At 40.4% G+C, this 12,836-nt stretch overlaps 1 protein-coding gene across 1 annotated transcript in view; it reads left to right on the forward strand.

The window, feature by feature from the left end:
* Positions 1-12,834, forward strand: part of LOC138965661 (sodium- and chloride-dependent GABA transporter 1-like) — a gene marked incomplete at its 3' end in the record, with an annotated part of 32,168 nt that extends 19,334 nt beyond the window's left edge. The window contains exons 5-10 of the mRNA XM_070337836.1: positions 2,526-2,658; positions 5,630-5,764; positions 8,758-8,861; positions 9,796-9,920; positions 11,153-11,265; positions 12,727-12,834. Coding sequence (XP_070193937.1) covers positions 2,526-2,658; positions 5,630-5,764; positions 8,758-8,861; positions 9,796-9,920; positions 11,153-11,265; positions 12,727-12,834 — 718 coding nt within the window. The remainder of the gene's footprint in view (positions 1-2,525; positions 2,659-5,629; positions 5,765-8,757; positions 8,862-9,795; positions 9,921-11,152; positions 11,266-12,726) is intronic.
* Positions 12,835-12,836: the final 2 nt, after the last annotated feature.

Genomic DNA, 12,836 nt, shown 5'->3' on the forward strand with positions numbered 1-12,836 from the left:
ATGAAATGAAATGAAATGAAACAGTCAAGCAAACACGCGAGCTAAAAACGATCAGTAAAACCCATCCATCTTCCCACCAAATAATCAACCGACCATGCTACCAATCTATTTACCGACTAGCAAGCATGCAAACCAGGATGCAATCAATTAAAGTTTAAAGGCGCAATCCTTGCCTTGAAAGTTGCGGCCATCGTTTGCATGAGATAAGAGCGTCCCACCATGGACACATACCATAATTCAAGGTCTTGGATGCTTATTGTGCACACTTGGCATTTTGTGGATGAGTCAATTTTATTGTGTGGATTGAAGCTAGTGGCTTTTACGATCTTTTTTTTTAAAACTATGCACAGAAACCACCAAGCCCATGCATTTTTAGTCTTCGTCTAAGTGGTAGTGTGAACTTATCTCATGCAAAAGCATTGCCAGATCTGAGATGGTGAGCCAATTGTTTACAGGAAGGAGTTACTGCGGGAAGAATTTTGTCAAAAATATGAAGGAAAAATCATAACATACAATAAGGTATAATAATAAGACCAAAACTGAGAAAATGGTCTCCACGTGAGGCAATCATCTTGCTGCAGTGTGAAGGGCTAAATACAGCGGTTGTTTCCCTTGTCAGAGTATTGATTTTGTGATCTTATCAAAGTACGTATCTGATATGTATTTTGGCAGTCAAGCGGTTACGGAAAATTACAATGTGTGTCAAAAACAAGAATTGTCAGCTATTTGAACGTTTAATTATTGAAAAAATAAAACGTTACATTTACAGTACGTCGACACCGTGGTATTTAGAGTAGACAGAGAGACAAACACTTATGCTACAAATCATGAACTTAGTAGTATTTAAAGTAGACAGAGAGACGAACACTTATGCTACAAATCATGAACTTAGTGGTATTTAGAGTAGACAGAGAGACAAACACTTATGCTACAAATCATGAACTTAGTGGTATTTAGAGTAGACAGAGAGACAAACACTTATGCTACAAATCATGAACTTAGTGGTATTTAGAGTAGACAGAGAGACAAACACTTATGCTACAAATCATGAACTTAGTGGTATTTAGAGTAGACAGAGAGACAAACACTTATGCTACAAATCATGAACTTAGTGGTATTTAGAGTAGACAGAGAGACAAACACTTATGCTACAAATCATGAACTTAGTGGTATTTAGAGTAGACAGAGAGACAAACACTTATGCTACAAATCATGAACTTAGTGGTATTTAGAGTAGACAGAGAGACAAACACTTATGCTACAAATCATGAACTTAGTGGTATTTAGAGTAGACAGAGAGACAAACACTTATGCTACAAATCATGAACTTAGTGGTATTTAGAGTAGACAGAGAGACAAACACTTATGCTACAAATCATGAACTTAGTGGTATTTAAAGTAGACAGAGAGACAAACACTTATGCTACAAATCATGAACTTAGTGGTATTTAGAGTAGACAGAGAGACAAACACTTATGCTACAAATCATGAACTTAGTGGTATTTAAAGTAGACAGAGAGACAAACACTTATGCTACAAATCATGAACTTAGTGGTATTTAGAGTAGACAGAGAGACAAACACTTATGCTACAAATCATGAACTTAGTGGTATTTAGAGTAGACAGAGAGACAAACACTTATGCTACAGATCATGAACTTAGTGGTATTTAGAGTAGACAGAGAGACAAACACTTATGCTACAAATCATGAACTTAGTGGTATTTAGAGTAGACAGAGAGACAAACACTTATGCTACAGATCATGAACTTAGTGGTATTTAGAGTTGACAGAGAGACAAACACTTATGCTACAAATCATGAACTTAGTGGTATTTAGAGTAGACAGAGAGACAAACACTTATGCTACAGATCATGAACTTAGTGGTATTTAGAGTAGACAGAGAGACAAACACTTATGCTACAAATCATGAACTTAGTGGTATTTAGAGTAGACAGAGAGACAAACACTTATGCTACAAATCATGAACTTAGTGGTCTTTTAAGTTGACAGACAGAACAAAACTTTTCATAAGGCCAAACAAAAATATATGTTGGTTTAGGGTAACCCGACCGACCCTATTTTCTCTCGCCGACCCTAAAACTTTTTTTCATTTCTCTAAAAAACACACACAAAAAACAACCTCTGGCGCAATTTGCGAATAGAACTGAGACTAAAAATAAAAATAAAGATTTAAAAAAAAAGCCGACCTACCAACCCTATTTTTTTGTGGTCATGTTACCCTAAACCAACATATATTTTTGTTTGGCCTAAAAATAATAAACTTATCTCAAAATCGTCGACGGAGCTCGCATACAAGATGACAGCGAGGTAACACTGAGTCCTCCGAAAGCGGCGTATGGCTGCCTAAATGGCGAGGTAAAAACGGTAATACACGTAAAATTCCACTCGTGCAAAAACACGAGTGTACGTGGGAGTGTCAGCCCACGGACGCAGGAGAAGAAGAAGAAGAAGGGAACACTGAGTATTTGATTTTGGATGTTTCCAATGTGTGTCATAATTGCAGACACAACGCTCTGCAGATTTCCAGCGGTATTGACGAGCCTGGAGACATCCGATGGCAACTGGCGCTGTGTCTCCTCTTTATCTGGATCGTGGCCTACTTCTGTATCTTCAAAGGGGTCAAGTGGACGGGAAAAGTAGGTCAAGGTTATTGGCTATGTCTTCTTTACGGAATGTAAACGGAAAATTTTGTTAGATAATTAATATTGTCATCAGCCTTATGTTATTAAGTATTAAAAATTAATGATTACCAATCAAAGCAGAGGGTTATTTAAACGATTGGCTCAGTTTCTTTAATTTATTTTTTTTAAGTTTCTTTCGTTAATTTAGGATTAAAAGGCATTTTGAATGCTTTTTTGCATGACGTTGTTTGTTGTAATGATATGTGATTAGTATTTCTGCATTTCTGTTCACTACTGGATTAACTTATTTTGTTGTGTAGTTTCTTAGCCTCCTGGGACCAACACCTTATTACATACTTGTGTGAAACTTGTGGAAGTAACACGTCACATCTCTCTTTATCTAAATCCTGGTGAATGTGTGTGCATTTAAGCGCGTCACATGGACTGTCAAGGTAGCCTTATGTTGTGTGAAAGCCTGACCAGATCTGAAACGGATGTAGAGGCAAATCGTGTAGTCGGGAAGTTTTGTGTCTTGGTTTTAAACCAAACTTTATTCAATGTTAGTATCGTGCCATACAGTATATTACACAGGGGATCCGAACTCCAGCATAAAGCTTATTTTAATAAAATCAAAAAACAAGAAAGGTAAGTTGTTGGAACGTTTGTTACTGACAAAAAGATACGTTACATTCACAGATATTTAGACCCAGCGGTTTTTTAAGTGCACAGACAGACAAACACTAATTAAACAGAAAAGGATTCATCTGGCAAAAAGTTCAGCCGCTTGCGGAGAAGACCTTACTTTAACTTACCTTTCTTGCTTTTTTTATATTTAGTCAAGTTTTGACTAAATGTTTTAACATAGAGGGGGAATCGAGACGAGGGTCGTGGTGTATGTGTGTGTGTGTGTGTGTGTGTGTATGTGTGTGTGTGTGTGTGTGTGTGTGTGTGTGTGTGTGTGTGTGTGTGTGTGTCTGTGTGTGTCTGTGTGTGTGTGTGTGTGTGTAGAGCGATTCAGAGTAAACTACTGGACCGATCTTTATGAAATTTTACATGAGCGTTTTTGGGTATGGTATCCCCAGATGTATTTTTCATTTTTGCGATAAATGTCTTTGATGACGTCATATCCGGCTTTTTGTAAAAGTTGAGGCGGCACTGTCACACCCTCAATTTTCAATCAAATTGATTAAAATTTTTGCAAAGCAATCTTCGACGAAGGCCGGACTTTGGTATTGCATTTCAGCTTGGTGTCTTAAAAATTAATTAATTACTTTGGTCATTAAAAATCTGAAAATTGTAATTAAATTTTTGTTTTATAAAACGATCCAAATTTACGTTTATCTTATTCTTCATCATTTTCTGATTCCAAAAACATATAAATATGTTATATTTGGATTAAAAACAAGCTCTGAAAATTAAAAATATAAAAATTATGATCAAAATCAAATTTCCGAAATCGATTTAAAAACAATTTCATCTTATTCCTTGTCGGTTCCTGATTCCAAAAACATATAGATATGATATGTTTGGATTAAAAACACGCTCAGAAAGTTAAAACGAAGAGAGGTACAGAAAAGCGTGCTATGCAGCACAGCGAAACCACTACCGCGCTAAACAGTCTCGTCAGTTTTACTGCGTTTTGCACGAGCGGCGGACTACGGTCATTGTGAAAAAATGCAGTGCGTTCACTTTCATTCTGTGAGTTCCACAGCTTGACTAAATGTAGTAATTTTGCCTTACGCGACTTGTTTTTATATTTAGTCAAGTTTTGACTAAATATTTTAACATCGAGGGGGAATCGAAACGAGGGTCGTGGTGTATGTGCGTGTGTGCGTGCGTGTGTGTGTGCGTGCGTGTGTGCGTGTGTGCGTGTGTGTGTGTGTGTAGAGCGATTCAGACTAAACTACTGGACCGATCTTTATGAAATTTGACATGAGAGTTCCTGGGTATGAAATCCCCGAACGTTTTTTTCATTTTTTTGATAAATGTCTTTGATGACGTCATATCCGGCTTTTCGTGAAAGTTGAGGCGGCACTGTCACGCCCTCATTTTTCAACCAAATTGGTTGAAATTTTGGTCAAGTAATCTTCGACAAAGCCCGGACTTCGGTATTGCATTTCAGCTTGGTGGCTTAAAAATTAATTAATGACTTTGGTCATTAAAAATCTGAAAATTGTAAAAAAAAATAACAATTTATAAAACGATCCAAATTTACGTTTATCTTATTCTCCATTATTTGCTGATTCCAAAAACATATAAATATGTTATATTTGGATTAAAAACAAGCTCTGAAAATTAAATATATAAAAATTATTATCAAAATTTTTTTTTCGAAATCAATTTAAAAACACTTTCATCTTATTCCTTGTCGGTTCCTGATTCCAAAAATATATAGATATGATATGTTTGGATTAAAAACACGCTCAGAAAGTTAAAACGAAGAGAGGTACAGAAAAGCGTGCTATCCTTCTCAGCGCAACGAATACCCCGCTCTTCTTGTCAATTCCACGGGCACTGCCTTTGCCACGGGCGGTGGAGTGACGATGCTACGAGTATACGGTCTTGCTGCGTTGCGTTGCGTTCAGTTTCATTCTGTGAGTTCGACAGCTACTTGACTAAATATTGTATTTTCGCCTTACGCGACTTGTTTAATTCTGTATTTCGGAACGTTGGCAGTCTCTTTGTGTTTGAATTAGTTTATATTAACAAAGTTGTGTGCATTTAACACCTGCATGTGGTGTACTTCACGGCACTGATCCCTTACCTGCTGCTGTCCATTCTGTTGATCCGCATAAAGCTTATATTAACAAAGTTAATGAGTAGTCTTATCGCCAGACCCGTGTGCCTTTAACACGTGCGGGTGGTGTACTTCACGGCACTGATCCCTTGCCTGCTGCTGTCCATTCTGTTGATCCGCATAAAGCTTATATTAACAAAGTTAATGAGTAGTCTTATCGCCAGACCTGTGTGCCTTTAACACGTGCAGGTGGTGTACTTCACGGCGCTGTTTCCTTACTTGCTGCTGTCCATTCTGTTGATCCGCGGGGTGACGCTGCCCGGGGCCATAGAGGGAATCAAGTTTTATATCGTCCCGGACGTCTCCAGGCTTAAAGACTCCGCCGTGAGTATAGCCTTACCATGATATGTACCTGTGGTATATATAGAGAATACTACATGGCTTCCTATGTGATACCAGTTTTATATTGAATTGCGAGCGAAAACGAGCTTTTCAATATTTGAAAACACAACGAGTGTAAAACTGGTATCACACAGGAAGCCATGTAGTATTCTGTTTATCCTGCATACTGTACTTGCGTGTCTATTGCCCCAAACGTACCTCATATCATATCATATCCGTCGAATCGCCCAGATTTGAAGAAGCTTCAAATGGAACCTAGATCTCTCCGAAAGCCTCCTGTAATATTTGACGTCAAAGCAAAGAGACGTCACTCTGGAAAGCATATCGGGATGTGTACGTTCTTAAAATTCTTCCAAGTGTTCAAAGAATGACGTTTGTCTCGCTCGGTGACTTGGCATCACGGGCAGTGTAAAATCAGATCCCTGCCAGACACGATCTCTTCACATGCACTGTGGAGTGAACGATATTATTATGACATGAGTGGTATGTCACACGTATGTGGGATAAAATACGTGTAATGTCAGATACATTCTATATTGCTCCAGGCCGGAGGATTATGCTGTGAATATAGTCTAATCATGAGACCTGTGGTATATAATTCGTGTGGTGACAAATACATTCTATATTGCACCAGGATGGAGGATTCTGATGCGAGTAGTCTTATCACAAGACCTGTGGTATAACACGTGGGATATCAGATATATTTTACATGGTTCCAAATATCACCAGACTAAAAGAATCCGCAGATACATTCTATATTGCTCCAGACTGGAGGATTCTGCTGTGAGTATTCTTATCACAAGACCTGTGGTATAACACGTTGATATGACATAAATTCTACATGGCTCCTAATATCAACAGGCTGGAGGATTCTGCTTTGTAGTATAACTCGTGTGGTATGAGATACATTCGACATAACCCCGAATATTACCAGGCTCACGCCTTATCACAAGACCTGTGGTATAACACGTGTGCGTGGTATAAGATAAATTCTACACCGCGAATATCACCAGAGTCAAAGACTCCGCCGTGAGAAGTCTTATCATAATGTCTGTAGTATAATACGTGTGATATCAGATACATTCTACATGGTCCCGAATATTATAACCAGGGTGAAGGATTCTGCCCTGAGTAGTCTTATCACCAGACTTGTATAACACGTGTACGTGGTGTAAGATACATTCTATAATATAGCTATTCTGATGAACACGTGGGGGAATTCGGGGGCTGTGATTGGATGGTCTCTTCCGATCATCAAAGCATAATGCTACGGAAGTCGGCCATTTTTCTCAATATCCAAAAGCATATTGTCAATAACAAAGACGCATGGTTCCGGTTTACCCACCTGTACCACGCGATGTTTCACTGATTGACAACAGCATACACTGACAACTTGAAATTCTTCTCGGAAATGTTTTTCAGCTTTACAAATGTCGATAGCATACCCTTTTCTGCTAACTTCCTGATGAAACAGGACTAAGCCTATTATTTTCTGTCCCAAAACACCACAGAATGCTCAAAGTCGAAAGATTTTGTACAAACAGGGGAGTACAACGGAACAGCCGTTTTTGTGTGCCTAAGAGCTTAGTTCACAGTTGCCGACTGACACAAATTTTCGCATTCGGCTTTTCTTATCTCGTAACTCCACACTAAATACCCCACTTCCCCTCTGAAGTATTGATGTACAACCCATGGCACTAACATTCATGTAGTCGTTTATAACTGAGGTTGAAAAATTCGCTTCCTGACGAGACAAGTATAAATGCCATTCACCCAAACTGGAAACGTCGCTGCCGTCTGCTCGCTTTGTGCGGATTAGTTGTTCTCTTTTCCTCCCCTTGTTTCATCCTAGTTCTTCAGTTGTTTCTAGTTTTCCGTTGATGTTGTGTTTTGGTCTTCTTCATAAGTAGTCTTGTTCAAAATTAAAAAAACTCAAACTTCTTTTTGTTGTATACGAATGAACTAATAAAAAGCTGTTTAACAGCTGTGTTGTCAAATCGAGTTTTTTTCCAAAGTCAGTGTGGCGCCTGCGCACAACTAATGCGCATAAGAAACGGCGTCTGCTATCAAAACCTGAGATCAACGCATCGACGCAAAAACTGTCATTGTGTAAGTTTGGAACAACAAATAAAGGTCAGAACAGCTATATAATCGCTATTGTATTTTCAGCGTAGCAATAGGGTCCGATATTTAGACTCGAACAAGTATAATGCGACTCGTCTTCGACTCGTCGGCATTATACTCGTCTCGTCTAAATATCGGACCCTATTGCTACGCTGAAAACACAATAGCTGTCAATATCACCGGGACCAAAGACTCCGCTGTGAAAAGTCTTATCGCGAGACCTGTGGTATAACACGTCTGGTATTAAATAACATTTACATGGCCCCGAATATCACCAGGCTGAAGGATTCTACCCTGAGTAGTCTGTTCAGAAGAGTTGGGGTATAAGACGTATACGTGGTATAAGATACGTTCTGCGTCCCGAATATCACCAATTTATTGTGCAATTTGCTCTATGTAGTGCGTGTGTTTGTGGTAATGTTTGTTTTTTTGAGCAATGTGTTATTGATTGTTATGTTATGTGTGTGATCGCACGTTAAATGATGTTTTGTTGACGTAGGATTTTGATTGTACAGCGCTTTGAGCAGGGTACATGCGCTATAGAAATATTAAGCATTATTATTATTATTGTTATTATTATCACCGGTATTCAAGACTCGGCCGTGAGAAGTCTTTTCGTTAGACCTGTGTGTAACACGTCTGGTATACAAACATCACCAGGCTCAAAGATTCCACAGTAAACATTATAAAGATAACATGTTTGGAATGAATGTTTGAATCCATGCTTGCACAAAAGAGCAATATGGTCCGTCATGGGATGTCAGGTCATGCCCCCAGTTTTGATAAATCGTTAGAAGTTTATAATTAAATTTCTGTGTTTCAACTGACAACTATTTACTGTTGTGTAACAGGTGTGGATCGACGCAGCGTCCCAGGTGTTGTTTTCCTACGGTCTGGGTCTAGGCACCATGATCGCGCTGGGCAGTTACAACAAGTACCATCACAACGTCTATAGGTGAGACAGCCGCCGTGCAGACATTTAAAGACACATTCATTCCTCTGCACACTTTCGAATGACGAAATCATTAATGAGACGCTATTTTTGTGCGGATTTCCTGTCTGAACACTTCAATTACAATAAAAACAATAATGCTAATAATAATACTAATAATGCATAATATTTATATAACGCATGTATCCAGGGTTTAACCCATGCTCAAAGCGCTGTACAATCAAAATCCTACGACAACAAAACAATAAAAACACTTTATTGTCCATTAGAATGGATTCCTTAAAATTGAAAATTGTCTTTGTGGCGTCTCAAAAATCTTCTTAGCTGGCTTTGTTGCTTTTGACATTTTAGAACGTTAGCAGTTTGTCTGTTTTGGGATTGGAGACTACGTACATGCTAAGCAAGACTTGATGGTGATGTTGATGATGCAATTTCAGGGCCGGATCTGGGGGGGGGGGGGGTTCCTGGGTTCCGGACCCCCCCCCCCCCCCCTGGCCATCCAATGTACCTCTCAGAGAGAAAAAAAAGTGGACTTTTTAAGCTCTTCCCCCAACTCCCTCAGTTTATTTGGTCTTCTAAAACTATTTCAAATTATGAACAACATCAAGTCGACAACGGCCTGCCCTCCCCGTTATAAGTCCATCATCATAGTAATATTCAAAGTAAAGAGTCCTGTCAGACTTATTTACTAGGCATATATGTCTTTGGGATTATTCCACTGAACCACTATGGTAAATGAATATATGAAGTATTTTGTTACTGTTGAAAATGTGTAATTTTGATTCCCAATTGCAAGGAAAGACCAAAAAATGACCTCACAAATGCAAAATTTTCTCAGCTTCTGCGAGGCCCTGGACCCCTGCCTTCAGTTGGAACCCCCCCCCCCCCCCCCTCAAACGAACTTGGTCCGGCCCTGAGTTTCTGTAATTTTCTTCAGGGATGCTGTCCTGATCTCCTGCCTCAACAGCTCCACAAGCTTCTTCGCTGGCTTCGTTATTTTCTCCATCGTGGGATTCATGGCACACGAACAGAAACGACCCGTCAGCGTGGTGGCTGAAAGCGGTAAGTGTCTGATGGTACAGTGAAACACCCTTTCAAGACCTCTAACATTCAACAAAAAAATCAGGTCTTAAAGTGTGATGGGAGGGGGGGGGGAGACTTCAAATAGTGGTAAATTTACAGAGGTTATGACCAGAAAGTATGAGAAAACAGGGTCTTAAAAGGGAGGGAGTCTTTATTGGGGGATGGGGGGGGGGTGTGTTAATAGGGGGTTCCACTGTAATAATTACCTACATTTTCATACAGGTGGACTTTACTGTTTTTGAAAACAGTTGGAGAGATAATTGTTCTGCAGTATCAGCTGAGAGAATCTTGCATTACGTGAAAGAACGGATCCCGATCAACCCGTTTGTGCCGCTCTTTGTTTGCTTTAAGATCAACAGATTCCTGTGATAAATTTAACCTGTGCTTTTTCCAACACTGTTGAAAATGTTTATATAAGTCCCAATAATGCTCAAAACCAGACTTGGGAAAAAGAGATGTGTATGGATAGAACCTTAATAAAAATACTATACAGAACGGACAAAATAACCTCGACATACGGGTCTCTAACGAACAACACACACAAACTATAAAAGAATAATGACAAAACAACTTGTTCAACATAAGATGGCTTGGAGGATTGACAATGGAGGATGGTAATCGTGTGTAAAATGTTCTCTAACAGACCCAGACCCATCTCACAGTGTGTAAAATGTGCTCTAACAGACCCAGACCCACCTGACAGTGTGTAAAATGTGCTCTAACAGACCCAGACCCATCTCACAGTGTGTAAAATGTGCTCTAACAGACCCAGACCCATCTCACAGTGTGTAAAATGTGCTCTAACAGACCCAGACCCATCTCACAGTGTGTAAAATGTGCTCTAACAGACCCAGACCCATCTCACAGTGTGTAAAATGTGCTCTAACAGACCCAGACCCATCTCACAGTGTGTAAAATGTGCTCTAACAGACCCAGACCCATCTCACAGTGTGTAAAATGTGCTCTAACAGACCCAGACCCATCTCACAGTGTGTAAAATGTGCTCTAACAGACCCAGACCCATCTCACAGTGTGTAAAATGTGCTCTAACAGACCCAGACCCATCTCACAGTGTGTAAAATGTGCTCTAACAGACCCAGACCCATCTCACAGTGTGTAAAATGTTCTCTAACAGACCCAGACCCATCTCACAGTGTGTAAAATGTGCTCTAACAGACCCAGACCCACCTGACAGTGATTGTAATGTGCAGGTCCTGGACTGGCGTTCCTTGCTTACCCCAACGCCGTGACCCAGCTGCCCATCTCCCCGCTGTGGTCCATCCTCTTCTTCTTCATGATCGTCATGCTCGGCCTGGACAGTCAGGTGACAGTCACACTTGCTCTCTTTGGTTTCAGTTCTTTCACTCACAGACAATGCATTTCACGTGCAAAAGCATTTGAGCGTGTTGAATCCATCTCTAGCTCATCTCTCAACCATCTCATCCTGTTTCCCTTCAATTTACCCCCTCTCCGCCTTGAATCGCTCCACGCCCACCCCCATCCTAAAACCAAGAAAACAAGAACCAGAACAACAACAACAACAACAACAACAACAACAAGGGCGGATCAATTCACTTTGGAGGGGGGGGGGTTTACAAAATGACTGCGAAGATACAAGTTGACGGCGCCGAAGGCGCCTAAGCCTCTAGGGGGGTCCGGGGGCATGCCCCCCCGGAAATTTTTTTTATCCAAAGAAACAAAATAGAGCTATCTGGTGCATCCTGAGCCAATAAATTACCTCTTTTTTGGGGAGGTGGGGGGGTGGGGGGGGGGGGGGTTACGTAACCCGTGTACCCCCCCCCCCCCCAGATCCGCCCTTGAACAACAACAACAGAAACAAGAGCGAAAAGAAAGCCCACCGTAGCTGGCAACTCTTCAGGACACCATGTACAAACCCCATGAGTTTTTAGATAAACATTGCACGCTTCATTGGAAGCCAGCATACACCCTGTGTCTCTCAATACATAAGGCTGAAATAGGACATCTGTTTTGAAAACTTCATCCCCTCTCCCCCTTCCCCCCCCTCAACCCTCTCTCCCACCGACCCCCCCCCCCCCTCCCCAAGCCCAACAACCAAAGCGCCTACAACATCTATCATATAGCTCTATTCAAACAAGGCTAAATCACATACACCGCCCTCCTCCTACCTGAACTTAAGTTCCCCATTCTGATATATTATTTTAGCAAGTTATATTTAATATTCCTATTTGGCTAATAATTTTTTTTTTAATGTTTCTAGTTACGTATTTATTTACTTATTCAGCCAGTTATTTATTACATTATTTTGGCATTATCCAAAAGTCTGAAAAATATTTTACATAAATAAAAAGCAAATAAGCCTACAAAACCGCTCCACTCCAACTATATTTCGCGTACACTATGGCAACAACCCCAACAAAATCTTTACTTCCATCCCCATTTTGAAATATCGCAACAACAGACTTCCAGATCTATAACACGATCATATGTGTTCTCTGTCTGCATGTCTGTCCAGTGTCCTGTCCCCACATAAAGCATATTAACTCTACCTGTCCCAAGATAGGCCAATTGGTTCTAAGAGGACGTTAAAACTAATTATCATCAACCATGTACACAACCATGGACCTTTTCAGACTTGTTTTTTCTCTTCATTTTCACTTTCACTACTTTATGGTCCCATCGCTGGGGAGTTTGCCGCCCCCCCCCCCCCCCCCCCCGTTCACATACACCAACACACACTTAATGAAACTGCTGTATAGCATTATAACGTCCCTTGTTACTTGTCGTCTGGTGACGGTTGTTGCAGTTCTGCACATGTGAGGGTTTCTTCACTGCTCTCATTGACGAGTTCCCACGCTATCTCAGACGTCATCGGGAGCTCTTCATCGCTGCCGTGTGCTTTTGCTCCTACCTCAT

Source organism: Littorina saxatilis, linkage group LG4 (genome assembly GCF_037325665.1).
Source record: "Littorina saxatilis isolate snail1 linkage group LG4, US_GU_Lsax_2.0, whole genome shotgun sequence".
Taxonomy (NCBI): Eukaryota; Metazoa; Mollusca; class Gastropoda; order Littorinimorpha; family Littorinidae; genus Littorina; species Littorina saxatilis.